This window comes from Adiantum capillus-veneris, chromosome 23, assembly GCF_014529385.1.
Source record: "Adiantum capillus-veneris isolate H3 chromosome 23, ASM1452938v2, whole genome shotgun sequence".
Lineage (NCBI taxonomy): Eukaryota > Viridiplantae > Streptophyta > Polypodiopsida > Polypodiales > Pteridaceae > Adiantum > Adiantum capillus-veneris.
This window is the reverse complement of record NC_140953.1, coordinates 57,296,020-57,322,988: the sequence shown is the minus strand read 5'-3', so window position 1 is coordinate 57,322,988 and position 26,969 is coordinate 57,296,020. Positions and strand designations below refer to the sequence as shown.

General features: G+C 46.6%; 1 protein-coding gene across 1 annotated transcript in view; it reads left to right on the top strand.

The window, feature by feature from the left end:
- Positions 1-26,512, top strand: part of ATCES1 (Alkaline phytoceramidase (aPHC)) — a 72,784-nt gene extending 46,272 nt beyond the window's left edge. The window contains exons 2-3 of the mRNA XM_086496581.1: positions 17,203-17,538; positions 25,778-26,512. Coding sequence (XP_086352707.1) covers positions 17,282-17,538; positions 25,778-26,288 — 768 coding nt within the window. The 5' untranslated portion in view covers positions 17,203-17,281 and the 3' untranslated portion in view covers positions 26,289-26,512. The remainder of the gene's footprint in view (positions 1-17,202; positions 17,539-25,777) is intronic.
- The last annotated feature ends 457 nt before the right edge of the window (positions 26,513-26,969 follow it).

Below are 26,969 nucleotides of genomic sequence, written 5' to 3'. Positions count from 1 at the left end.
CATGGGGCAAAGTAAAAGATCAGGAAGCCCTCATCTTCTTTGATGGAGGAGCCAAGGCCAACTTCATTTCACCTGAATTGGCGGCTCGACTCGAGATTACGCCCGACAGGAGGGGGCCATCGGCGGAGGCAGTTCTAGCGGCGCTCGGACAGGATGTAGCCGTTAGACCTGTCATTGGCACACTTCGTTTGCATTGTCAGGGGTATTTAGGGCACGAGGACTTTTACATCATGCCTTTGGAAGGGCGTGACGTCCTCTTAGGAATCCCTTGGTACCATAAGAACAACGCCGTGGTCAATCATCGGGCCAAGAAAGCGACCTTGACGAATGAGAAGGGTAGGAAAATTGTACTTGACGTAAAATTGAAGGGTGGGTCCGTCCCTATTGTATTGGCTTCGGCCATTTCAAAACTAATGAAATCCAGTGTTTTTTGTTTACTTGATCTATTTGAAAGAATTGAATGATGAACTACGTACGAACATGTCAGAATTGGACAAAGAACGACAAGAATTTCTACACACACATGTTGATTGTTTCTCAAAAGGCTTGCCAAGCAAGTTACCTCCATCTCGTCCTGAGGACCACACTATTGATCTGATTCCTGGAACCACACCACCGAACTCGCCACCTTATCGTGTTAGCCGAGCCCAGAATGAAGAAATCATGAACCAAATGAAAGACCTTGAAAAGGGTCTCATCTAGCCTAGTACTTCACCTTGCGGTTCTCCGGTTTTATTGGTACTAAAGAAAGACGGATCTTGGAGAATGTGCATTGACTATAGAGCTCTCAATAAAATCACCATCAAGAACAGATTCCCGATTCCAAGGATCGATGATATTCTTGACAGACTTCAAGGATATTCTTGTTTCAGCCTCAGATCAGAATCGGTCTGGGAGATGTCTACAAGATAGCCTTTCGAACAAGCTTTGGTTTATATGAATTTTTGGTGATGCCTTTTCGACTTACCAATGCTCCAACAACTTTAACCGAATGATGGATAGGATTTTCCGAAAGCATCGATCTTTTGTGGACACTTTCTTTGATGATATTATAGTTTTCTCCAAGGATGAAGCAGAGCATCGACACCATCTGCTACATGTCTTTTAGGCATTGCGTGATCTCACAGATCGGTTATTAATGCCAAAAAGAGCGATTTTTCTTGCCGGAGATATATTTCTTGGGACACATCGTCTTAGTAGCAGGAGTACAGATGGACCTGGCCAAAATTGAGACTATCCGCGATTGGCCTAATTTGAAGAATGTTCATGAAGTTAGAAGCTTTTTGGGCTTGTGTTCTTATTGCAGGCGGTTCATTCGGAAGTTTGTAGAGATAGCTTCGGCTTTGCACTTATTGACTCAGTAATGAGTCCCTTTCTCGTGGGGATCGACAAAGGTGGCTGCTTTTCAGACACTTAAGGAAAAATAGACTATTGGACTAGTGTTGGCTTTGCCAGACTTGCAAAAGCCATTCGAAGTTTATTGTGAAGCTTGTGGATGTAGTTTGGGAGCGGTCTTGATGCAAGAAGGCCATGGGATCGCTTATGAAAGCAGAATGTTTCCAAGACCAGAATTGGTAGCACAGATTTATGAGAAAGAGCTATTGGCAGTGATCCACGCTCTTACATAGTGGCGACATTATCTACTCGGAGCCGATTTCACGGTCTTTACTGATCATCAAAGTCTATGCTACTTGTCACAGAAGTAGCTTTTGGAAAAGCACATTCGGTGGGCTAACATCTTGTCACAGCTTCACTTCCAGTTGTCCATGTTCATGGATAGAAAAATTTAGTGATAGATGCATTGTCTCGGAAGCCCCTCTCTTGGCCATTTCCGCGATCCATCATAGAAGCTTTGAGGATATGGTTGACCGGTACGCCACCGATCCGGATTTCACCGATGTTTTTACTCGGATACAAAATGGGGAGATAGTGCCAGTTTTTTTCCTACAAGATGGCTACTTGATGCAGAAAACAATGTTGTGTGTTACACGCTTTGAGGGAAAAGGTTTTGACAGAATGCCACTGTCCACCATTTACGGGTCACCGCGGCATCGACACCACCTTGAAGGGGGTGGAGTGTTATTTCTTTTGGCTGAGACTCAAGAAGGATGTACACGACTTTGTTCGCAGTTGTTTAGTATGCCAGAAGATCAAGTTTGACAGGCATAAGGCACAAGGATTACTACAACCTTTACCCATTCCCACCTGCCCCTGAGAAAGTATTGCAATGGATTTCATCTTTGATCTCCTGAAGACACAGAGTGGGCACGATGGCATTTGGACTGTCATTAAGCTCACTTCATTTCAGTGCAGAAAACAGTCAAGCCGGACCATTTAGTGAGACGGTTCATTGCAGAGATATTTCGAATACATGGCATGCCTGAGACAATTGTCTCCGACAGAGATCCCCAATTCACGAGTTTGTTTTGGAGGGCTATTTGGGAGAACATTGGCACGCGGTTGCAGTTCTCGTCAGCATTCCACCGATAGACAGATGGACAATCTGAGATCGCAATTTCAGTTGTTTTGGATTTATTGAAGTGTTATATCTCTGGTCAGAAGACTCAAAGGGAATTTTTTTTTGGTGGAATTTGCTTAATAACACGGTTCACTCGTCGATGGGGAAGGTGCCATTTGAGATAATTGAAGGTGCTCAGAAGGTTCCGCCTTTCTCAGCTCTATAGACAAGATTTTTGAAGCCAACCAATACACTAGGGACTTGGACATTGCTTTGGCCAAGGTCCGCGAGGCTTTAGAGAAGTCTCAAGCACGGCATAAGAAGGCAGCAGATCGACGTCAACGAGACTTGAAACTAAAGGAAGACGATTGGGTGCTCTTACGTTTCGGAAAGGCACGCCTAAGGAAACGAAAGGGAAAGGAGCTGCTTTTTCCAAAGCTTAGCATGAGGTATTATGGCCCTTTCCAAATTAAAGAAAAGATAAATGTTGTCTCCTTTCGACTTAAGCTGCCAGATTCTTGGAAGATTCACAATGCATTCCATGTGAGTCTCTTGAAACCTTTAAAAGGTGAGGTGCTTGTGGCAGGGCTAGCCCGCTTGGCTGCAGGCTCCCAAGCTCGGGGGTGAGCCCGTATTGGCTCTATGGATGGGAGGTGAGCCTGATGTCCACGCTCACTACATGTGTCTAGGTGTGAGTTTGGCTTGTGTCATGTCATGTGTGCAGGATGGATCTGGTGAGGGACTAATTGGGAGTGTGGCGTGTATGGGTGGTGTGTCGGAAAGAGTTGATGGTTGATGTCTGAAGAACGGATGTGATGTGGTAGGCAAGTGTAGGTAGTGGTGTAGAGGGGTGAAGTAGGAGTCCCTTCTCGACCTCTGCTGAGTATAAGGGGGCTAGCTCATGTGTGAAATGGATCGTGGTGTGTGCGGTGCGTATCATGGACGTGTGGGGTGTGGCGTCGCTAGTGAAGGAGAGTGCAAGATAGGTGTGGTCGGCTCCAATCGGTATGGGTGGGATGGTGAAAGAGCTAACTAGGTGGGTGGCCTCTCTGGATCCCATGATGTAATCCACGGTACTCCTCCCCCCGGCTGCAACTCCTTGTGGTATGCATGTCAGCTCTCGTGAAGTGGGCCAATGTGTCATTTTGTTGTAAATAACGAGATGGTGTTGAGAGCCTAGTCTGAGCAAATGATGGCCGTACTTTGTAATGCGAGTTGTGTCTGTTGAATCTCTCATGGTGGCCTCCTCCTGTATGGCGAATAGTGCCACCGGGTCCTCTGTGTCGCATGTCTCACATTGGTTCCAACATGTCTTGGCATTGAAGTCTCCCATAAGGAAGACTTCCCCTAGTGTAGAGTACTCCATAATCTCATCAGACAGGCATGTGTATGGGGATAACCTCTCCTCCCCCTCCCCTTCCGTCTCTGTGGTAGCATATCTGGAGCCTTAAGGGGGCGAAGTAGCAAAGGGTGATGTAGATAGTCCTGTCTTGTGATAGCTCAAAGCAGGTCCAAAGGTAATGGGCCTGTGGGTCTCGTGCAACAATCTGTATCCTGCTCTGAATTCCCTGTCTGAAGAGTATAGCCACCCCTCCTCACCTTCATGTGATGTGTTGACGAGTGCTTCCTTGATGTGAAGACTCCCATTGAAAGCCATGGATTCTTGGTAGACTCCGCTCTGGGCTCTCATGTGTCTCCGTCAGAAGAATGAGGTCCCGTCCTCTCATCACCTCCTCAAGCCTCTTTGAATGTGTCCATAAATCCTCTTTGCAGTGCCAAACCGCAAGGTGGATCTTCTCATGTGTCCCACTGGCGGCGAGTCCCTATACGACGGTCTTGGCATCAATGATGACCCTACCATCTCGGTATGCCGCCTTCTTCTTTACAAGCTTTCTTGACTCTAGGCATGCTCGGCGGTGGTCATGTTGCATCTTTGTGAGGCCGTTGTCAAGGTAGATAGGAGGCCCCTCTAGCCCTCTCAAGATAACCCTCTTCCGGATGAAGGATGTTCGAGACTCCTCGGAGGTGAATTGGAAGATGAGGGCTCTTCTCTGTAAATCTTTGCCAACTCTCCACGTCTTGGAGAAGGATAGCTCCTCTTCTTCCTTGTACCCCAGTTTTGTGCATAAGGCTTTCCCATCGCTCTTTGATGTGGATCCCTCTTCTTCTATTATGCCTGTCACTCGTACATTGAGACATCGGGATTGGCACATCTTCTCTTCCTCGATGGCTGTGTGTACAAATGAGCGCCTCATCCTTTTGGGCTTCTTCCTTTGCCTCTTTTTTGATATTCTTCTTGACTACTTCGACCCATCCTTCCTTGGTGGCTTCCAATTTGTCTTCGATGCTTGCCGTGAGAGCTTTGTTGATCTCCTCCTTGAGGGCTTCCTTGGCTTCCGCTTTGATCTCTCCTTCGGGGTGAGGGATGCGATAGAAGTACGTAAAAGGTCGATTTACTCCTTCAACTCTTCCTTTTCTTTCTTCCATTCCTCTTTCTCTTTCGCTCTTTCCGCCTCCCACTTCTCCTTCTCCTTCTTTCATGCTTCCGTCTCCTTGGCGAGGCTCTCCGTGTCTTTCTCGAGCTTCACAAGTTGGTCAATGATGGTGGTGATGGAGGCATTGACAATTTTCTTGTTGTCTTTGATCTTGTCGTCCAATTTGCTCAGCTCCTTCCCGACTTCTTCCTTTGATTTGGCTATCTTGCTTGTGTGCTCCCGGAAGTTTGTCATGAGTTTGTGAGAGAGAGAGAGAGAGAGAGAGAGAGAGAGAGAGAGAGAGAGAGAGAGAGAGCATTTGACTGTTTTGGGAGATTTTCAAGTAATAGTTTCAGCCTCTTTTCTTGCGCGCGCGCGCGCGCGCACACACACACACACACACACACACACACAGAGAGAGAGAGAGAGAGAGAGAGAGAGAGAGAGAGAGAGAGAGAGGGAGAGAGATAGATTTTTTAACGTCTATAAAGAGGCCGAAATCGGTCTATGAGACAAATCAAAGTACATGAGGTGGGTGTCCTCTATGTATCCATAAAGGATAAAAGGGTACAAAAGTAATGCAAACTATCCTGTGTAATGTCTGGGGGGAGGTGATACAAAGAGGGTGGGGGTGGAGCTCCAAAAACTGGGGGAGAGATGCAATCCTATATGCTGGGGTAAATACAATCATGAGATGCTATCCTATTTCTAACTCCATCCAGTCCCATAATCAGGGTGTAATACATGATGCATGGATGGGTAGGGTGCGGACAATCCGCGTAAGATGGCGGCTGGATCCGCAAAAGCCCGAGTACGTCGCTCCTCCAAGGATCTGTAGTAGTGCTCCTGGATCTCCTGGATCTCTCTCTGGTGTAGGAGGGGTGCCCTACGTCCATGTGTGCGTGGGCGTCTGCGAGCTCGGACCTCCTCAGCTTGCTGTAGAGTCACTCCTCTCTGGGTGGTCGAAAGTGACGGTGCTGCTATGGTCCTCTGGAAAAAGTCCGTGAGCTGTGTCTGGCGCTCGTCTCTCATCCCTAGTGCTGTCTGGACTCCGGAGGGAGTCCCGATGCTGCTGTGCCTCTATGAGGAAGCGGCCGAGCTGTCGCTGGCCTCTGGATCTGATGTAGAGTGGGCTGATCTGCAAACAAGGTCAGATATGTGCCTCTAATCTCCTCATATGCTCTACATCTGCATACGTAATGCTCCTCGCTCTCAACCTCTGCTGTGCAAAGTCTGCATATCCTCTCTGCTCTGGGGACATGTGCCGCTCTCCCTGCCTCAATCTCTAGCTGGTGTGATGATACTCTGAGCTGTCCGATGGCATATAGACATCCATCTATCTCGGTCTCTGGATGAAACCATCTGCTACAATAGTGAGGAAGTGGTCTCTGTAGTACTGCCTCTTCGTGGGAAGAGGCTCTCTGGGTGTGATCCATGTCTCCCTGATGTATAGCTGCCAGAGATCCTGTCTGAGAACTCGATTCCTCTCGGTGTGTGAGAGGCGTATGTGGGGGGAGTCGGGATCATATTGAAAAGGGGGCAGATCCGTGATGTCCAAGCCATGGGATGTAAACCACTCTATGACTTGTGAGTACCATGCCCTCGTGTCCCCCTCCTGATGCAGCTGTATCAATGCCTCAAAAGCTCTACGGGCAAGTGTCTGGTGGGAGCTCTCGCATGCGCTGGATGAAACAAACTGTCTGAAAGAGAGCCTCTACTAGCATCGGTGGGGTAGCTAGCTCTGCTCTGATGATATCATGTGGTACTGAGGGTTTGCTGTGGAGCAAACAGGAGATCATGATGATCTGTGGGCGCTCTATCTGTGTCCATAGGGATGTGGATAGCCCTGGAGCCCATACAGCGGCTGCATACATCATGGCAGGTGTGACTAGAGTGTCAAAAAGCCACCCCTTGGTGCGGGGCTGCTGGAAGTGGCATGATGGCATCTGCACTCCAAGGTGGCCAGCGCTGCATATCCTCGTGTAAGCCGGTCTCGGGCTGCCTGTGCCATGGAAAATCTACCAGCGGTGCCAGTGAAAGTCACCCCTAGGTATACATATGAATCAACCACATCGACCTGCCCGCCTGCTGTTGTGAGTACTGCTCGGCTCCGCACTGTCCTGGAGGTGTGAAAGATCATGACCTTGCTCTTGCCAAGGTTCACTGTGAGCCCTCGATGTGTGCAGAAATCATCCAAGGCTCATAGGTGGCTCTGTAGTCCCTCCCGTGTCTCAGAAACTAGGATGATATCATCAACATAAAGCATAATATGTACTGGTATACCTGCCAAGTCTGATCCCGCACCTGCTGCGCGTAGAATGTAATCTGATATCTCGTCGATGTAGAGACCAAATAGAGTCGGGGAGAGGGGACATCCTTGCTTCACACCAATAGTGCTGGCAATGGAATCCGATAGTCCGCCTGGGCAGCGCACTCTACCAGAGACCTGTGCGTATAAAGAATGAATGGCCCATATAATCTCAGATGGTATCTGTAGCTCCTGAAGGCGCTGGAAGTGTAACCGGCCTGTTCAATCCAAAAAGGGCGGTAGACTTTACTTCAAACCTTGATTTAGCTTTCACCCATTATTAGTCGTCTATTTTACCTGTACTTTCAAGACACAACAAAGGGGAGAGGGATACAGGCTGCTAGATTGCACCTGTATGAGTAGACGGACACCAGATTGGCCCCTAACTTAGGCACCCCTTTCGGTATTTCTTTATTGTTCAAAAGAGGGAATAAACGCTGTGGTTCCCTACAAGCTGCCCCGCACAAACTCGGCTGAATTTCCACCGTTCCAGCCCGATTTCGGCAGCATAACTGTACTAGAACCCTTCACGGTCAGTATTCCCACGCATTGACTGACTTTCCCGACGCATACGGGCACTTTGCAAAACCTGGCGAGAATCTGCAGCACGCTGAATTCTCTGTTTTCAGCCCTGAAAATACGCCAGATCGCCTGTACAGCGGTCCCCTTGCGTCCCCGAACCTCCTGGGGGTATTAGGGTCTGTTTAGGGCCAAAACCCTAAACCTGCAAAAATACACAGCAGGCTGTAATTCACTGTTTCGGGCTCCGTTCCGCGTGCCGGTCGCATCCCTAGCAAGTCCTCGAGCTCCCGCACCTGTAGGGCTACTTGCCCTTTGAATCGGACGAGATTTCTGGCGTGAAACCTCTCCGAATTCACCTGTACCTGCGGGGGGATTAGCCGCTAGCTAATCCAGTACCTGTGCAAGAGGCTCTTGCCTCGGCAATCGCGCATGAACCCACACAACTGTACATTGGTCAAATGAAGAGCCCACTAGAGGGGCATAACATACTGCCAAAGGGGAGAGAGAGGGCAGTGCGTAGCGTGCAGGGCATCACTCCTGGCACCGCACTGTGCATAAGAGGGAAAGCAAGCACTCCATAGCTCTTAACCTGTGACAAAATCTGAAAATGAGGCTCTCTCCTCTTCAAATTCAGCGCCACTTCTTGTTGCATAAGGCAAGTGCACCAGAAGGTGCCACTTGGCACTTTTACAAGCATTTTCCCGTTTCGGGGTTGCCGCCTAAAAATATCCCAAACGGTTGCCCAGTTGACTTCACGGCAGAGTAAGAAAATGTTCCCTTTGTCATTCCGGAGGTAATGACGCCAACACATTTTCAGGTCCCAAAATAGCAGTTCCCTAAATTTTAGGAGATGCTGCCATTGTATCTTTCTAGGTCATCCGACCCTCTTTGTACACTGCGGCCACATCCAGAACTGAAATGTAGCCTCTGTAGCAAAGGATTCCACTTTGGCTAGTCAATGACCCCACTTGGCTAACCATAGTCCTTGTCCAACCTTAGTGCTCTCTTGCCCTCAGGCCTGGACTCCCTCTGGACAGTTCCACACTAGCTATGCAATGCAGGGCAGTTAGATTTCCCGAGGGGTGTTTCCAAAAAGTGAAAGTAAATAGATAATAAGAAAGAAATCAACAAAAAGGATAGATAGTAGTCACACGCTGGTGACATACCCCCCTCTTGAAATCTCAAACGTCCTCGTTTGCATCTATGTCGTACATGCTTACTGTCAACACTGATGTATTCAACACCTGTCGACACATATACGTCACATACATGCTCATTGTCAACCCTGGTGTATTCAACACCTCGTCGACTCATGTATTGCCTGCGTGTGAACCCTGTCCCAATGACATAGTGGTAGCTTCGCACTCTGCCATTGCTTTGAGTCACTAACTTTCCAATGACAAAATGGTAGCTGCACATTTTGCCACTGTCTTATAGTACACGTTGGATCCCGTAACACTTTCGAGCATACCCAAACGGACAGTTTAAGAATGCAGTTACACATGTACTCTTCAATAGAAGCAATCACTGTATCCTTGACAAACTGACAAGAAATACTCACTTCTATAGCACTAATCAAACTTTTGGACATTCCATAAGAGCAATTGCCAAACTGACAATCTGTACAGCTCTAACATTCATGTAACAGGTATTTCATTTGAGCTCACTTTAAATACCATGTACATCATTTGTTTCAGAAGCGATTGTCACACTGACAATCCATGTAGCTTTGAAACTCAAGGGGTCAAGGTAGGTTGCAAACCGAAGGCTTCCAGGTAAAGTGATAACACAGTTGGTGACTCTGCAAGTGCACCTTCTTCCATCCACTTCGCATCCATTGGTGGATAGTTTCTGAACTTTACCAAGTAACGCCTAGCAACCTTGCCTTTCACTTTCCTTTCTTTGTGTGCCAAAATTTGTTCCGGGACCAAGATCTCGTCAAGTTCCTCGACTTCCGGCTGATCTTCAGCTGGCATATCTTCTGGCACATCACCCACATAGGGTCTGAGAAGACTCACATGAAACGCATTGTGAATCTTCCAACTGTCAGGCAATTTCAGCCTATATGCAACATCACTGATTATGTCGCATACTTGAAAAGGCCCATAGTAACGCATGCTGAGCTTTGGAAAGAGTCTTTCCTTGCCCTTCATCTTCTTTAACCTTGCCTTTTCAAACCGTAGAAGCACCCAATCACCAAGTGAATATACCACTTCACGACGGTGACGATCAGCTGCTTTCTTTTGCTTTGCCTGAGTCCTTTCTAAGGCCACTTTGACCTTCTTGTACATTTCATCCATGTCTTGAACATACTTATCTGCTTCAAATATCTTGTCCTTTGTATGCAGTATGGGAGGAACTTTCTTGCCACCTTCAACTATCTCAAAAGGTGCCTTGCCAGTTGATGAATGCACTGTATTATTGTATGCATACTCCACCAATGGCAAATACTGCTCCCACTTTCCTTTATGCTCTGACACATAGCACTTCAGCAGATCTAGGACAGTAGAATTTGCCTCTTCTGACTGCCCATCTGTTTGAGGATGAAATGACGAAGAGAATTTGAGCGTGGTACCCATATTCTCAAACAAGCCTTTCCAGAACAAACTAGTCATGCGTGGATCACGGTCGCTAATAATCGACTGTGGCATGCCATGATACTTGAAAATATTGCTCATAAACAAGCGTGCCATCTGATCTGGCTTTATCTTCTTCCTGACAGGAATAAAATGAGCCTGTTTGCTGAATCTGCAAATAATGGTCCAAATACCATCATTTCCTGTCTGCGTTCTTGGAAGATCAAAGATAAAATCCATAGCAATACTTTCCCATGGTTTATCTGGAATAGGTAGTGGTTGCAATAACCCTGGTGCCTTTTGCCTGTCAAACTTGACCTTTTGGCATATTAGGCATTCTCGCACAAAGGCATCCACATCCCTTCTCAATGTAGGCCAATAGAAGAATGTCTCAACCGCTTTAACTGTAGCATCGATACCACGATGCCCTGCATACGGTGGGACATGACTCTCTTCCATAACTTTGCGTCGCAATGGCTTTGTGACACACAATCTGCCATGCATCATCATGAACCCGTCTTTAAGAAGATAGTGTTCATGACGTTGTCCATCCATTAGTTGCTCGAAGACCCTTGCAAAATCTTCATCATTTGCATACTGTTCTCTCATATCATCAAGTTCATGATGATAAGGAATCGACACAGCTGAAATTTGTGGCTTTCTTGACAAGGCATCAGCCACAACGTTCTTCTTGCCTTCCACATGCACAATCTGAAAATGGAACATGGACAAGATATTTGCCCATCGCATATGCTTCTCAGATAACTTTGTCTGTGTCAAGAAGTATCGCAAGGTCTGATGATCCGTTTGGACAACGAAATCTGCACCTAGCAGGTAGTGTTTCCAACTTAAGAGCGCATGAATCACAGCCAGTAACTCTTTCTCATAGACCTGCATGGTCATCTCTGGCCCTTGCAAAATTCTGCTCTCATAGGCTACTACCCTGCCATCTTGCATTAGCACAGCACCAATGCTACTACCGCAGGCGTCACACTGGACCACAAATGACTTCCTAAGATCTGGCAACACAATGACTGGATCTGAAGTCATCTTTTCCTTTAAGAGATTAAAAGCTGAAATCTCTTTTTGTGTCCATCTAAAGGTGACTGCCTTCTTTTGAAGAGCATGTAAAGGTGAAGCAATCTCAGCAAAATTTCGGATAAACCTTCTGTAATAGGAGCATAGTCCCAAAAAGCTTCGGACATCATGCACCGTCTTCAAATTTGGCCATGACTTGATCGCTTCGACTTTTGCAGGATCCATTCTGACACCGTCCTTTGAGACAATGTGTCCCAGAAAGTGAATCTCTTCCAGAAAAAACTCACTTTTCTTTGCATTGATGAGCAACCTATGACTGCGTAGCTCTTTGAACACAATGGCCAAGTGATGCCTATGCTCCTCTTCATTCTTTGAATAGACTATCATGTCATCAAAGAACGTACCAACAAACTGCTGGTGTGGACGGAAAATTCTGTCCATCATCCTATTGAACGTAGCAGGAGCATTTGTGAGACCAAAGGGCATCACTAAAAATTCGTAAAGGCCAAACGTTGTTCTAAAAGCAGTCTTGTACACATCCTCTGATCTAATGCGGATCTGATGGTACCCACTCTTTAGATCTATCCTGCTAAACATAGCTGCTCCTTCTAATTTGTCCATAATATCATCAATTCTAGGTATAGGAAACCTATTCTTGATGGTATTCTTGTTCAGTGCACGGTAGTCGATGCACATACGCCATGAGCCATCCTTTTTCTGCACCAACAACACTGGAGAACAGAATGGAGATGAACTAGGCTGAATCAGCCCCTTTTCTAACAACTCCTGTACTTGGCCCATTATCTCTTTCTGCTGAGCCGCACTAACCCTGTACGGAGGCTTATTTGGTGGGCTACTGCATGGCACCAAATCTATCGCATGGTCCTCGGGTCTCTCTGGCGGTAATTGAGACGGTAATGAATCGGAAAAACAGTCAATATACTGTTGTAAAAACATTGACCTTTCTTTATCTAGCACAGATAAATTTGATTCATCACAATCTGACACTTCACGTGCAAAAACCAAGTACGCAAAAAGATGCTTTTTCATTACAGAAGTAATAGCAGAAGCTGATACAAAAGGAATAGACTCCCCTTTAAGCTTTACATCCAGAATGTGAGTCTTTCCCCTGCTCTGTACAATGATCTTTTTGTTGTAGGCATCCATGATTCCCTGTATACGAAACAACCAAGGAATACCTAACAACACATCACATCCGTCCAGTGGCATGATGTAAAATTCTTCAGCATCTACATATGACTGGATATGTAGACGCAACTTTCCAATGATGGGCGTCACAGCCTCTGTATGGCCAGGACATGCCAAACCTGCCTCTGCTGTATACCCCATCTCTTCAGGTCTGATTCCCAACTTTGAAGCCAATTCTGGGGAAATAAAGTTGGCTTTTGCACCTGGATCAAAGAAGATAAGCACTGCTTGATCCCTGACCTTTCCCCATGCTCTGCAAAGCTCACTTGCATCCGAATTTGGCTTATCGCCCACCATATCTGGCACTAGACCAGCCATGGGCTTCTTTCCTTTCTTGTCTTCCTTGTCATCAGAATCAGTTGGCCTTTTCTTTGTAGGACAGTTGTAAGCAATGTGGCCAGGCTGCTCACATATAAAGCATTTGTTCTCTGTCCTCAGGACCTTCTTTTGCTCTTCTGACTTGCGAGGAAAACGTCTTTTCCATTTCTTTGCTGGTCCTTTTTCTGATTCAGCCGTAGCTTTGTCTTTCCCTGCGTTGGCTGACTCCTGAGTCCCTTTAGGAGCCTCATTGGGAACGTGCTTCTTGGCTGAATTTTTCTTGCCTGATCCTGCCTTGACGCCAGTGTTAAATTCACAATCTTCTCCCTTGAGCAAACCATTGCCAATGTTTGCTACCTCGATGAGCTGCGTCAAAGTAGTGACTTTTGTCTTCGTACAGTAATTTCTCAATCCTTTGGGTAGGCCACAACAGTATTTTTCAATCTGTTCTGTCAATGGCACAAACCTATAGGAAGTTACTGGAAGTAGAGCTTTCCAAAACTTCCGATTGTAATCATCCAGATTTCTGCAAGTGGCAGCATTTAGCTGGTGCCATTCTGTCATGACATCTGCTTCGAAATCATCAGATAACCATGCTGCTGCAAAAATCTGCTTGAAGTAAATCCATGTGGACGGAGCTTGCCCTTGAAGCAATAAAGTTGTCCACCATTGTCCCGCATTCCCTGTCAAGAAAGTGGCTGCCTTGCGGACCTTTGAAGCCTCTGTAAAGTTTCCCCCTGCATAGGCCTTGTCAAACTGCTGGAGGAATGAAAGAGCCTTCTTCCTGTCATCAAACCCTGTAAAGGTCGTGAATGACACTCCTTTGCCACCTTCTTTGTACGGAGTTGGCCTCTCCAGCGGCGTTAAATTGTCATATGGAAGTGACTGAAACATGGGAACACTATTAGGGTTCATCTGTGTTCCTTGGCCGCTATTAACTTGACCTGGAAATGCCATATTTGGTTGCTGATTTGTAATTCCAGCCATACCAAAATTTACTTGTGGCATCCCAAATTGTCCCTGAGTGCTTTGAAACCCTGGTTGCATACCCATGACACTGTACATGGGGTTAGGCATCATCGTTTGAGCACCCCCAAACACTGTTCCTGGCGTATAAAACTGATTTCCAGGTGCATGACCAGCCATGCTTTGGAATACGGATCCACCTCCAAAATAGCCAGGGTGTACTGAAGGTGGTGGGAAGACCTGTTGCATAGCCTGTAAGTTGCTTCCCTGCCCATTAGAACCAGCTATAGGCTGCTGAAAGGTGGCAGGCTGAATTGGTACAGCTTGAAAAACTGGCATCTCAGCCACCTGTTCTTGCACCTTAGGCATACGTTGTGGAGACTGCATGTTCTCCGTCAAGTGTACAGGTGTTTCCATTGACTGTGCGGTATGAATCACCTGTGTTCGAGCCTTAACAGGCTTTTGAATATGATCCAGTGACCCAACTTGCTGAGACGGAACCGGAGGTTGCAGAAAGGCTAAAAACCTCGGATTCTGCATTACTTGTGTGAACATAGCCACAGCAGTAGCCAACTGGGTCCTGAATATATCGTCATCTGTCTGTGGTGGTCTTGAGGACTCACCCACTTCATGTGTCTGTTGACCCTGTGAAGAGGAAACCTCTTCAATCACATCATCTGGTCTGTCGGCCATAATTACAATTCCCTGTGTCTGGTCTATAATCCCCTGTGTCTTCAAGCCCAATCTGACCAAGGCTCACTTCTATGGGAAAAAGTGATTTAATCCCGTCGATGGAACCATGTAACCGGCCTGTTCAATCCAAAAAGGGCGGTAGACTTTACTTCAAACCTTGATTTAGCTTTCACCCATTATTAGTCGTCTATTTTACCTGTACTTTCAAGACACAACAAAGGGGAGAGGGATACAGGCTGCTAGATTGCACCTGTATGAGTAGACGGACACCAGATTGGCCCCTAACTTAGGCGCCCCTTTCGGTATTTCTTTATTGTTCAAAAGAGGGAATAAACGCTGTGGTTCCCTACAAGCTGCCCCGCACAAACTCGGCTGAATTTCCACCGTTCCAGCCCGATTTCGGCAGCATAACTGTACTAGAACCCTTCACGGTTAGTATTCCCACGCATTGACTGACTTTCCCGACGCATACGGGCACTTTGCAAAACCTGGCGAGAATCTGCAGCACGCTGAATTCTCTGTTTTCAGCCCTGAAAATACGCCAGATCGCCTGTACAGCGGTCCCCTTGCGTCCCCGAACCTCCTGGGGGTATTAGGGTCTGTTTAGGGCCAAAACCCTAAACCTGCAAAAATACACAGCAGGCTGTAATTCACTGTTTCGGGCTCCGTTCCGCGTGCCAGTCGCATCCCTAGCAAGTCCTCGAGCTCCCGCACCTGTAGGGCTACTTGCCCTTTGAATCGGACGAGATTTCTGGCGTGAAACCTCTCCGAATTCACCTGTACCTGCGGGGGGATTAGCCGCTAGCTAATCCAGTACCTGTGCAAGAGGCTCTTGCCTCGGCAATCGCGCATGAACCCACACAACTGTACATTGGTCAAATGAAGAGCCCACTAGAGGGGCATAACATACTGCCAAAGGGGAGAGAGAGGGCAGTGCGTAGCGTGCAGGGCATCACTCCTGGCACCGCACTGTGCATAAGAGGGAAAGCAAGCACTCCATAGCTCTTAACCTGTGACAAAATCTGAAAATGAGGCTCTCTCCTCTTCAAATTCAGCGCCACTTCTTGTTGCATAAGGCAAGTGCACCAGAAGGTGCCACTTGGCACTTTTACAAGCATTTTCCCGTTTCGGGGTTGCCGCCTAAAAATATCCCAACCGGTTGCCCAGTTGACTTCACGGCAGAGTAAGAAAATGTTCCCTTTGTCATTCCGGAGGTAATGACGCCAACACATTTTCAGGTCCCAAAATAGCAGTTCCCTAAATTTTAGGAGATGCTGCCATTGTATCTTTCTAGGTCATCCGACCCTCTTTGTACACTGCGGCCACATCCAGAACTGAAATGTAGCCTCTGTAGCAAAGGATTCCACTTTGGCTAGTCAATGACCCCACTTGGCTAACCATAGTCCTTGTCCAACCTTAGTGCTCTCTTGCCCTCAGGCCTGGACTCCCTCTGGACAGTTCCACACTAGCTATGCAATGCAGGGCAGTTAGATTTCCCGAGGGGTGTTTCCAAAAAGTGAAAGTAAATAGATAATAAGAAAGAAATCAACAAAAAGGATAGATAGTAGTCACACGCTGGTGACAGGAAGAGTCTCTCTCTAGGGATAGTGTCAAAGGCCTTGCGGAAATCCACAAAGCAGCAGTAGAGTCTCCTCTTCCGTGCTTTCGCTCCATCGATCAGGCAGCGAAGCACGAAAATGTGGTCAATAGTCGAGAAAGTGCGTCGAAAGCCTGCCTGTCCTGACGCTCGTATCCCTGAGCCTCTGCATGCGTGCTAAGCTCTGCCTCAAGAACAGCCCTATATAGTTTGGCCAGTGTGTGGCCAATCATGGTAGTCCTGTAGTTCCATGGATCCAAGGTGTCGCCAGACTTGTGGATAGGCACGATGGTGTGCATAGTCCACTCCTCTGGTAGTCCCTCAACCAAGGCACAGTTGAAGAGACGTGCTATCAAGGGGGAAAGAGTGTCTGCTGCATATATCAAGTGCTCACTCTGTAGTCTAGTGTGATTTGCTGATCGGCCATGCTGAAGGCGTCGGATGGCCCTCTCCACCATGCTAGATGTGAAGAAAGTCGAGGTGGTAGGTCGAGGATTAGATGGCTCTGGGATCAGTGGCTGCCCAGGTATCTGGTACAAGCACTCAGCATAATCATGCCAAATCTGGGGGTCCTCCAGGGGGGTGGTGGGGCGTGGCTCTCTCTCAGAATCCTCCATGCTGTGGCGCAGTCTGTACTCATAAGAAGGTGGTATAGCTCAAGCTGCTTTGCCTCGAAGGCTCGCCGTTTACGGCGTGTGATGGCCTTCATGTGTCGCCTGACCTCGCTCTCAGTAATCTCCTCCTAAGGCTCGTCGAGCCCGTAGCTGTCTGTATAGATCTCTGCACTCCCCGTCGTACCAGCGATTCTGGGGCATCGTCCCAGAGAGAGAGAGAGAGAGAGACCATTTGATCGTTTTGGGAGATTTTCAAGTAATAGAATCAGCCTCTTTTCTTGCGCGTGCGCGCACACACACACACACACACACACACACACACAGAGAGAGAGAGAGAGAGAGAGAGAGAGAGAGAGAGAGAGAGAGAGAGAGAGAGAGAGAGAGAGAGAGAGAGCTGAAGTGTTTGGTTACTGTTGTTAAAATAAACAGGTTCTAGCCTGTTCCTACAATGGTCAATTCTGAATATTAAAGGTGTGGACCCTGTCTATTGCAAGTTTGAAAGAGTGTAATGGCAGATTTAGCTTACATTGATGGGTATTGGGGACCAATTACTTCAAGGACAACTTGTGAAGGTCACTATGCTGTTTCGCCATACATAGCAGAGTTTTTTAATACTCTCTCGAATGTGCCTGGCATACTATTGGCCTTTCTGATTCTGGTCAACTCAATAAGGCAAGGATTTGAAAAGAGGTTCAGTTCATTAAACCTTGCGACGATGATGGTTGGTCTTGGGAGCATGCTTTTCCATGGCACATTGCAGCATGTGTAAGTTATTCTACTCAATAGCTTCCTATTTGTTTTCGTTAAGGTGAATTTGGGAGTTCCTTGAGCACATCTAGGTGTATATACTGTTTGTGACTGTAATTTACTCATGCAAGATATACTTTTTTGTTACCGTTCTCACCAACTTGTTTCAGCATTAGAAGAGGATTGTTTTGAGACTTGTGTGGTGCAAGAGTCAGTACTACTGGCAGTAAATTAGAGAATTTCTGTTTTGAGATAATTCAAGGTGATTCATTCCCTTAAGCTAAGTTTCAGAACAACCATCACTTGTGCTTTTGGCTGTCCATTTTGCTGGTCTGGGCTGATCGCCAATCTGTGCTGTCTAGGCTTGCTTATGAAGCAGATGACATTCATAGGACTTTGTGTGCTTATGATTGTCCATTGACAGAAATATTGTCTGTGAGTTTCCGAGTGCTGTGGAGAATTTTGTCGGACCTCAAAGGCCTACAGTAACATCAATTAAACTACCTATGTCATCAGGGGCAGTAACAACATGAATCAAATTACTTGTGTCATATTCATAGGGATAAAATAACTAACCTACCTGCAATTATCCATGTGCAACTGGTATAATAATTGCTTACATACTGTTTTTTCCCTCAGCTTTGTGCTTCCTAGAGATCTTGAGAGTTTTTTTGCAGACGTTTCATCTTTCTTCATGTCTCTACAATACACACATGAAAGAGCACATGTCTTCAATTCAATTAAGGAAATTTCTGATTCACTGAACATCTGTTCATAAAGTCATTCCGCAAAATACTGTCAGCCTGTCAACATCCTTAAAATCTCAAAGAGAAATTAGTGACTTTATTCAATTTAGGTAATGTGTGACAAAGGAGTGGAGTGGCTCCCCTCTTGTGCAGTCGGCACGTACCAGATTCAACATGCTGATTCATCGGTCACTTTTGGCATAGACACTGCTAATGGCCCAAAAGCTTCCAAGGTACAGCTCTCTTTGAAGAGAATTTGCGATGTTCTGCCCAATAGTACTTTTGACCAAATCATCAGGTGGACCTAGCTTACCTTTTTGTTCTTTCCTTGTGCCATGTTGGTAGCCCAGTTGGTCTTCCCCTAACCTTGGCACCTCAATCTAGATCTTTTGAATTCTCTGATCTACCAGTTGATTCCCTTTATGTGCTTTTCTTGCACCCAAGGACGGGTTGGTAGCCTCACTAGCCTCCCCCGACTGTTGGCACTTAATCTCAACTATATGAATTTTTTGAGGAACCATCCGTTGATTCCCCTGTTTCAGCGGAACCCTCATATGCGGTATCATCTGATTCCCTTGCTTCTCCAGAATCCTTTGATGAACTTGCATTTGGTTCCCTAGGTTCGTCGGAATGTTTGGATGCACTATCATGTGATTCCCTTTCTTCTTTGGAATCCTCGAATGAACTTATATTCGGTTCCCTTGATTCATTCTTGTCACTGGCTATCTCCTCTGAGCTTGGGTCATCTACCATCTTCAGTTGTGTCGTATCTACGTGTTCATACAATGCCATATTACAGTCATAAGTATTTACAAGGCTCAAGAGACACATGGTGTCAAAAACTATGATGCATTGATTACCTGCTTTGGGGTCCCTAAAGCGTGGAAGCTACACACGAGCCTCATGTTGGTACGACAATAGACTAGCTTTTCCAACCGAGAAGTGCTCAATCTGTAGTGGATCTTTGTGTGAGCCAAAGTGTATGAGCTGCAGTTTCGCTCACATGCACTAGTTGAGCAGTCTCGCAAGCATAGTGGCAAACATAGAAATACAAGAGTCGACACTCGTAACTTGATAGCACAAACACAACAAGTTTGAAAACGAGTCTAACTTGAGAGAGGATACGAAGAGCAAGGCGACATAGCGTTGGAAGACCTATCCTTCCATGAACTAGCCACCATGTCTTGCAAGCATGTTCTCTGTGCTATGGCTCTCCCAAACGACAGCCCAAGATTGTTTATGTAGTGTGTCTGCAAGATGATATCATGAAACAAGCTAGGCTTGTTGTAGAAGGTGAGGCAATACAGCCATCCCATGAATGGGACAGCTCATGAATGCCCATCGACTCTCTACAATAGCTAAGATCTCAGAACGCCTGCAAAGGACACAAGAACATTAAAAAGGCAAAGGAGTTGCAAGTAGCCAAGGTCTTAGCGCTTCGGTGTTGGCATGCTGCAAGAGGAGATGTGGTTTTTCATTTGCATGAATAGAAAAAAAACAGGACCCAATGTCGAGTCCTCTATGTCATTGCCCGCAAGAGAACATGTACGGGCTGAAGAGCGGCGAGCCACTATGAGGCACTGCACCTCCTGCCAAAAAGTCTCGTTTAAGCACTCCCCTCTATGTCATTGCCCGCAAGAGAACATGTACGGGCTGAAGAGCAGCGAGCCACTATGAGGCACTGCACCTCCTGCCAAAAAGTCTCGTTTAAGCACTCCCCTCTATGTATTTGGTACGCTTTTCCTGAGCATGGTGCAACAGTTTCCATTTCAGATCCAGGACGCTCTACTGTAGTGCATTTCTCACCTTGTAGAGCCTCTAAAGCACTAAGTACATGTAAATCTTGGAGGGTCTAATAATGTCCAATGTAAAACGGCTCCTAAATATGGACAAATCCTGTGTGAAAGAAGGTGGTGTTCTTTGCTGCACCCATAACAATTTACCTATGCCCTCCATAAGCAAATCCAAACAATGTGCTGCACAAGGGGTCCACACAATGGTAGGAAACTCTACCTCCACCTTCTCTCCCATGGCCTATTATCTGTAACTACATGGCATCTCTCTGGATTCGTCCAGTCGATCTTCATATCTCCCAAGGACAAGTGATAGGGAGTGGGGACTGTTTTGTGGCTGTGTCTGGCCAAAGTGAGGTAGTTCTCTCATGTCGGGATTTTCCAGCCATGATAAGCTTTCAGGTTTTGGTTCAGTCCATGGCCATATAATATAGGCTCTTGTAGGCTGGAAGCAGGTTTCCCCAGCCATGCCTATTTTTTCCTTAGAGCCCTATGGGCATCTGGTGCCCTTCCTCCATGTTTTTCTCATATTTACACCTATTTTATAGGTCGTGTGGTTGGATGTTTGGGTTGGGCAGCAAGGCTATATCCCTATAAAGGGAGCAATAGGGGGGCTCCCTCATGGGGCAACCCTCGGGTGCAGATATTCTTATTGGTAGGCAGGGAGGAGGCAGCTTCTCTTGCGTTTTTACTCAGCCATGGTGGTGTTTCAGAGCGGCCCTAGCGTCACCATGTGCTGTGTTAGGAGACTCTTCCTCGGGTGCAGTTGCCTCCTCAGGGCAGGCTTTGTGATCCAGAGTTTCTCATCCGATATCCAAATCAGTCCTCTTGCTAGGAGGAGATGCCCCAGATCTATGCTCTTAGAGCATGTTAGAGTTGGTTTCCATGTGGAGACCGAGTCAGTGGGCTCGTGTGCAGGAGCAGATGGCAGTAGCAGTAGCAGTTGTGTGTACCTTGGCCCTGTCCATTGAGGGCATGCCAGTGGACCACCCTTGGCTTGCAATTTTGTCATCAGCATGGAGAGCCTTTCCCAGATCTCTCTCTCTCTCTCTCTCTCTCTCAGTTGTTCTCTCTCTTTCTACCTCAGGGATCTCTCTTCTCCGCAGTTGCCTTGTCTATGCATGTGGCATTGTAGGTGTTCTCTAGTGACAGAGGATCTATTCAGAGTTGAGCCAGATTGGAGTTGAGTCCACCGGCTCGGAGGCCAGTTCATGTCTTCATTGCATGTGTTGCCTATTCTTACATGGGTCAGGTGCTTGGATCTTGGCATTTTGTTTACAACGATGGCCTCAACCGGTCCTACTTGGAGGGCCTATCCAGGTTTGCTTCAAGTGGGCCTACAACGAACCTTACAAGAAACGAGGCCCTCCATGGTGGCACGCTTGCTGGTCTTCTTGGTGATGCTGATGCGGCTCACATTAGTAGTTTTCGGGTGGAGGTTTTTTTACCTTGGCTTTCAGTTTTCTAGAGTTTGCCATGTGGCTAGTTGTATCCAGTTTTTACAGTTTCCAGATCATTGCCTTCAGGCCTGCTTGTAATCAGTGATGTACTTGCCCTCGGAATCGGCACCATTTGGGCGTTTTGAGGGATTTTTCAAGTAATATAAGCGCGCGCGCGCACACACACGCACACACACACACACACAGACATAGGCAGACACAGACACACACACACACACACAGAGAGAGAGAGAGAGAGAGAGAGAGAGAGAGAGAGAGAGAGAGAGAGAGAGAGAGAGAGAGAGAGAGAGAGAGAGAGAGAGAGAGAGACGGGCACCACGTGCCAATATAAAAGAACAGACTCAACAGACTTTTAGCACTTCAATAACAACTGAACTGAAAGAGAGAGACGACACGCGACACGGAGTGGCGGAATTCCACCCCAAAGAGTATTGGCTCCTAACCTTGGTGCCCCTTTCAGTATTTCTTTATCAACACAGTACAAGCCGGTACTCCAGACTCTGCACCTTTTCTAGGAAGCCCTAACCTCATATTTAAAGGCACTAGGCCCCAAAAGCAGTTTACAGTAAAAAGCCTTCAAACTCAAAAGCATATGGTCCAAAAGCAAAGCCAAAAAGCTGCCAGCGTAAATCACGAAAATCCGTACGCTTGCCACGTCATCTGCCAACACAAAACGCGGAAATTCGTACAGCCTGCCACGCCATCATGTCAGCGCAATTTTCGGAAACTGCCACGTGATTAGCTACAAGTCCTGCTTTATTTTAATCTTTATGTCACTTGGGGCCCCATTGGACGGGGTCCCCATAAGTTGGTAGGACTTCTTCTTCTGTTACTTGTTCTTCTTAGGGTTTAGGCCCCTCGGCCGGCATCTTCAAGTTGGCTCCATTCTTTAGGCTTTGACACGCCAGCAGTTTGTGACATCTTTCCTTCTTGAAGGAGAGTAATCGTCCACGATTACAGCATATTCGAGTTAGCGCAAAAATTGCCGAGGGACATTCCGAGGGACAATCAGTTTGCTCTTTTTGTTAAGGAGTTAGCTTCTCCTTTCGGCTCTTTTGATCAAGGAGTTAGCTTCTCCTATCGTCCAGATTAGAACTCTTGATATTTCGGCGTAGTAAAATTAGCCATCACACCCAGATCATACCGATCTTCCACGGGTGTCTTGATGTACTAAAACTACATACCCAGGCAATCTCATCCAATTAGGAATATTCAATGGTTGGCACATCGCAATGCAACACAAATGCTCACATATGCATGTTACAAAACATAGAAACGTAAAGCCGCCGATGAACACTCCCCCCGCAAATAACCATCTAGGTCCGGGCCATGAGCTGTTCAACGACTCCCTCATCACTCCTCCCGCAAATAACCTAAAAAGGTCCGGGCCATGAGATATAGAGGCCTTTTACAACCAAACGCCCCCCAGACCGTAGCCTGTGTCATTTGGAGGTGCTGGGAGTAACCACTGCTCATACTTCTTAATACTTCTCCCGCATAACCATCCAGGTTCGGTCCAGGAGTCACAACAACAATACTCCCCCCGTAAATAACCACAAGGGTCCGGGCCATGAGTAAAAAAACAACACTTTTCAATCATTCAATACTTCCGCCGCAAATAACCACAAGGGTCCGGGCCATGAGTATGAACAAGCATTCTCAAACATAATTTCTCACTACTCCACCCAGGAGTAAAATCACCAATCATTGAAACCAGTTTAAAAACCAGAGTCAAACAATTCAAATCGGCACCAAGACAGATTCAAACAGATACCATCCATTTCGAACAAATTCCAAACAGGATCAGCAAACAAGTTCTCAAACAGAATTCAAACAAAATTCAGACTTAAAAAGCAATCTCGACATCAGTCGAGCTCGAAAAGTCGATCGACTTTCCATCCTGAAACCTGCACCAAAAATTAGGGTTAGGTTCCTTCCATGAGGTCGTAGCCGAGCACAGCATGGTCCATCAGCTCTTGGACAGACAGTGTTTCTTTGGTGGCAATGGTAGTCCCAAGAGATAGCAATCACACCGGACCTCCAAGGTCATCTGCTCGTGAAGAGACATCTACTAGGAGATGTCGAGAAATTTTAAGTTATAATCTGTTAGGGTTTCCATGGCAAGCATTTTAGGATACCCCACTCTGCCAGAAGTTGCACTCCGAATGAAGATGTCAGAAACCTTATAACTTCGGGCAAAAATTTTCTTGAAAGCTTGCCAAGTACTTGGAGTATGTTGCTTGGTAGCTATCAACATCTGCATAGCACTGCCTCGAAACAAATCTTGGATCCTTCTCTTGTAAGTGATCTTTATGGCTTATGCCCTGTAAGACATGAGCAATGAAGACGGGAGCGTGCCCGATGCACGATGAAGGGTGGGAGTGGCTAATAAGTCCAGGATCGGAGGCCGAAGATACCTCGAATAAAATTCCAATAGCTCTGTCTCCTCTTTTGTAGGACCGGTATGCTTTCAGAAAAGCACACGCCTGATGCTCTGATACCACTGTCATAAGACGGGCACCACGTGCCAATATAAAAGAACAGACTAAACAGACTTTTAGCACTTCAATAACAATTGAACTGAAAGAGAGACGACACGCGACACGGAGTGGTGGAATTCCACCCCAGAGAGTATTGGCTCCAAACCTCAACGCCCCTTTCGGTATTTCTTTATATCGCATCAACACAGTACAAGCCGGTACTCCAGACTTTGCACCTTCTCCAGGAAGCATGGCTGAGAATGACCCCTAACCTCATATTTAAAGGCCCTAGGCCCCAAAAGCAGTTTACAGTAAAAAGCCTTCAAAAGCAGTTTACAGTAAAATCTCTCATCGGTCGTTGTCGGATCTCATCAACCTCCTCCATGGTCAATACTTTGGTTGGGCGTCTTGCATGTCGAGCTAGAGTGATCTGTATCTTCTGTTGCAGCCTTCGTCGGTGGTGGGAGACCCCCTGAGGTCGTGGGCATCTTGATCTGCCTAGCTCAGTGGTTCGGTCAAGCAACGTACCTCTAGTATGGGTGGGTCTGAGATCTGCCGTAATGACTGCTCCTCTGGCTCTCCATTGGCTGGTGTAAAGAAATATGTGATTCGTCTCTGAGATTGTCTTTCCCCTGATGTCCTCAGCAAGCTCTCCCTAAGTCTGTGCAGCTCTAGCAGGAACAATCCGAGACATCTCATGACTCTAGAAAAAGGTCCGAAACCTTCTCTGAACAGGCAGTGGAAGCGGCCGCGTATCTCATAGTACGCCGGGCAATGACATGTGTAGTGCAGCTCTGTCTCTGGCTCTAAGTTACATAGGTGACATATCCTGGCCCCTGTCGGCACCCCTTGAAAACGGCCCGTCTCGATCTGGAGCTGATGTGAGGATGTGCGTACTGCTCAATAGCGCATCTTATCCCATGAGATAAGTGCGTATCGATGTATGCAGGCGTAGTCACAAAGCCGTCCTCTGTGAGTTGGAGAAGATGCTCTCTGTAGAAGGCCATGTTTGTGCCCAACACCTGTGTCGGCTGTATCCATGTGCTCCTGGTATCTAGCTGAATCAGATCCTGACGTATGAGTCTGGTGATCTCTGTCCGTGTGAGAGACAAGGAGGGTGCGTCCAGTGAGTATTGAAACGGAGGCAATCTATCCATGTTGAAACCATGCGATTGAAACCATGCTGTCATCTGTCCATACCAACATGCTGTGTCGCCTTGTAGAGCTAATTGTTGAGATGACTCCAGGGCAAGCCGAGCGTATCTGTCCCTGGGGAGACCCCATAGACCCGTGCATAAAGGATACTGATCTAGTCAGTGCCTCCACCACGAGAAGGGGGGCAGCTAGCTCGGCTCGGATAATCTCATGCAGCACTGAGGCCTTAGCCCGGATCGTCCGAGCGATCATAGAGACCAGAGGCCTCTCCATACATCTCCATCCATCTGTGTTGCCAGATCTCCCATGATGGTCTACTGAGGGTGGCCATATCTGAACTCCATAGAGCATAGCTGGAGTCACTAGTGTCAAAAAGCCAGAGCTTTGCTCGTGGTTCCTGAAACTGAACCTGCAAACACATCCTCTCCAGTCCTCCCAAAGCTGCATATGCTCTCGTCAGTCTAGTCTCTGAAGCTGTCCTTATTGAAAACACCGGTCCACCGAAGACTACCCCCAGATAAGTATATGCATCTATGTACTCCACAGTCTCTTGAGAGAGAGAGAGAGAGAGAGAGAGAGAGAGAGAGAGAGAGAGAGAGGCTAAATTTTTTAATGTTGTGCAGTCACCAACAAAGTGAAGAAACTCCAATGGTCTGGTTGATGCTCATGTATTTCTATGTGCTTTACTCTCCAGATTGGCATTACAGGAGCACTATGCCCACAGTACTCTTTATCTATGGTTTTATCTTTGCCATCATCCACTCTCAGCTTCGTTTCCTTCTAACATATCAAATTCATTACTTCTTTCTGGGGTTGCTTTGCTTGCCCAGAATGTATAAATACTACATTCATATGACTGACCGGCATGCCAAGTGGCTGGCACATATGTACATAGTAACATTGTTGTTGGGTTGCATTTTTTGGGGTTTGGATTGGGCTTTTTGCAACAAAGTTCTCCCATGGAAGGTGGACCTTCATGGGCATGCGTTGTGGCACTTCTTCGTTGGGCTCGACTACTGCTTTGCCAACACCTATTTGCAGTTTTGTCGGGCTCAGCAACTGAACTGGAGTCCCCAACTAAGGTATTTCTGGGGTTTACCTTATGTGAAGATCGTCAAACCTAAGCAACAGTGATGAATGGCCCTTGTACATGGTGGTAGTATTTGCCCAAGGTTATGGCAAATTTGATGGGATTCTTTTTTTCTTTTGCAAGTTGTGTTTAACCCAATCTTTCCTGTAAAATCGCCAGTGCTATACCATGTGAAAAGGTATGTAAATTCAAATGTTTGCTGTGTATATATACAATTTATTATTTCTGTAGGAGATTTTGATGGCCCATTCTTTGATGAGCCAAGTTCCATGTTTTGCCAGTATTTATTGCAGTTAATCTTGCTGTTTTTGCAGGAAGGCTCTGTGGTTTTTTATGCATTGATGTAGGTCCTTGTGTAAAAGAGTAATGTGGAATTGTGCCTCTTTTTTTTTACTTTTGGTGTTGGACAGAGTTGGCTATCTGGCTAGTCTCTTGTTGGAACACGTGCTGTCGGGAGTTATGTTTCAAAACAGAGAAGGAAATAGTATCTATATGAGGCTACTTTAGTTATATTCAACTTGGGATGGTGGTTGGACAGGTGAGTGCTTTGTTAAATTTGTCTTGTTTGTGGATTGATATGGATAGAACAGAACTCTCTCTCTCTCTCTCTCTCTCTCTCTCTCTCTCTCTATATATATATATATATATATATATATATATATATATATATATATATTGCGTGCGCGTCTCAATGAGGCCTATGTGATGACACTTGCCCGCAAATT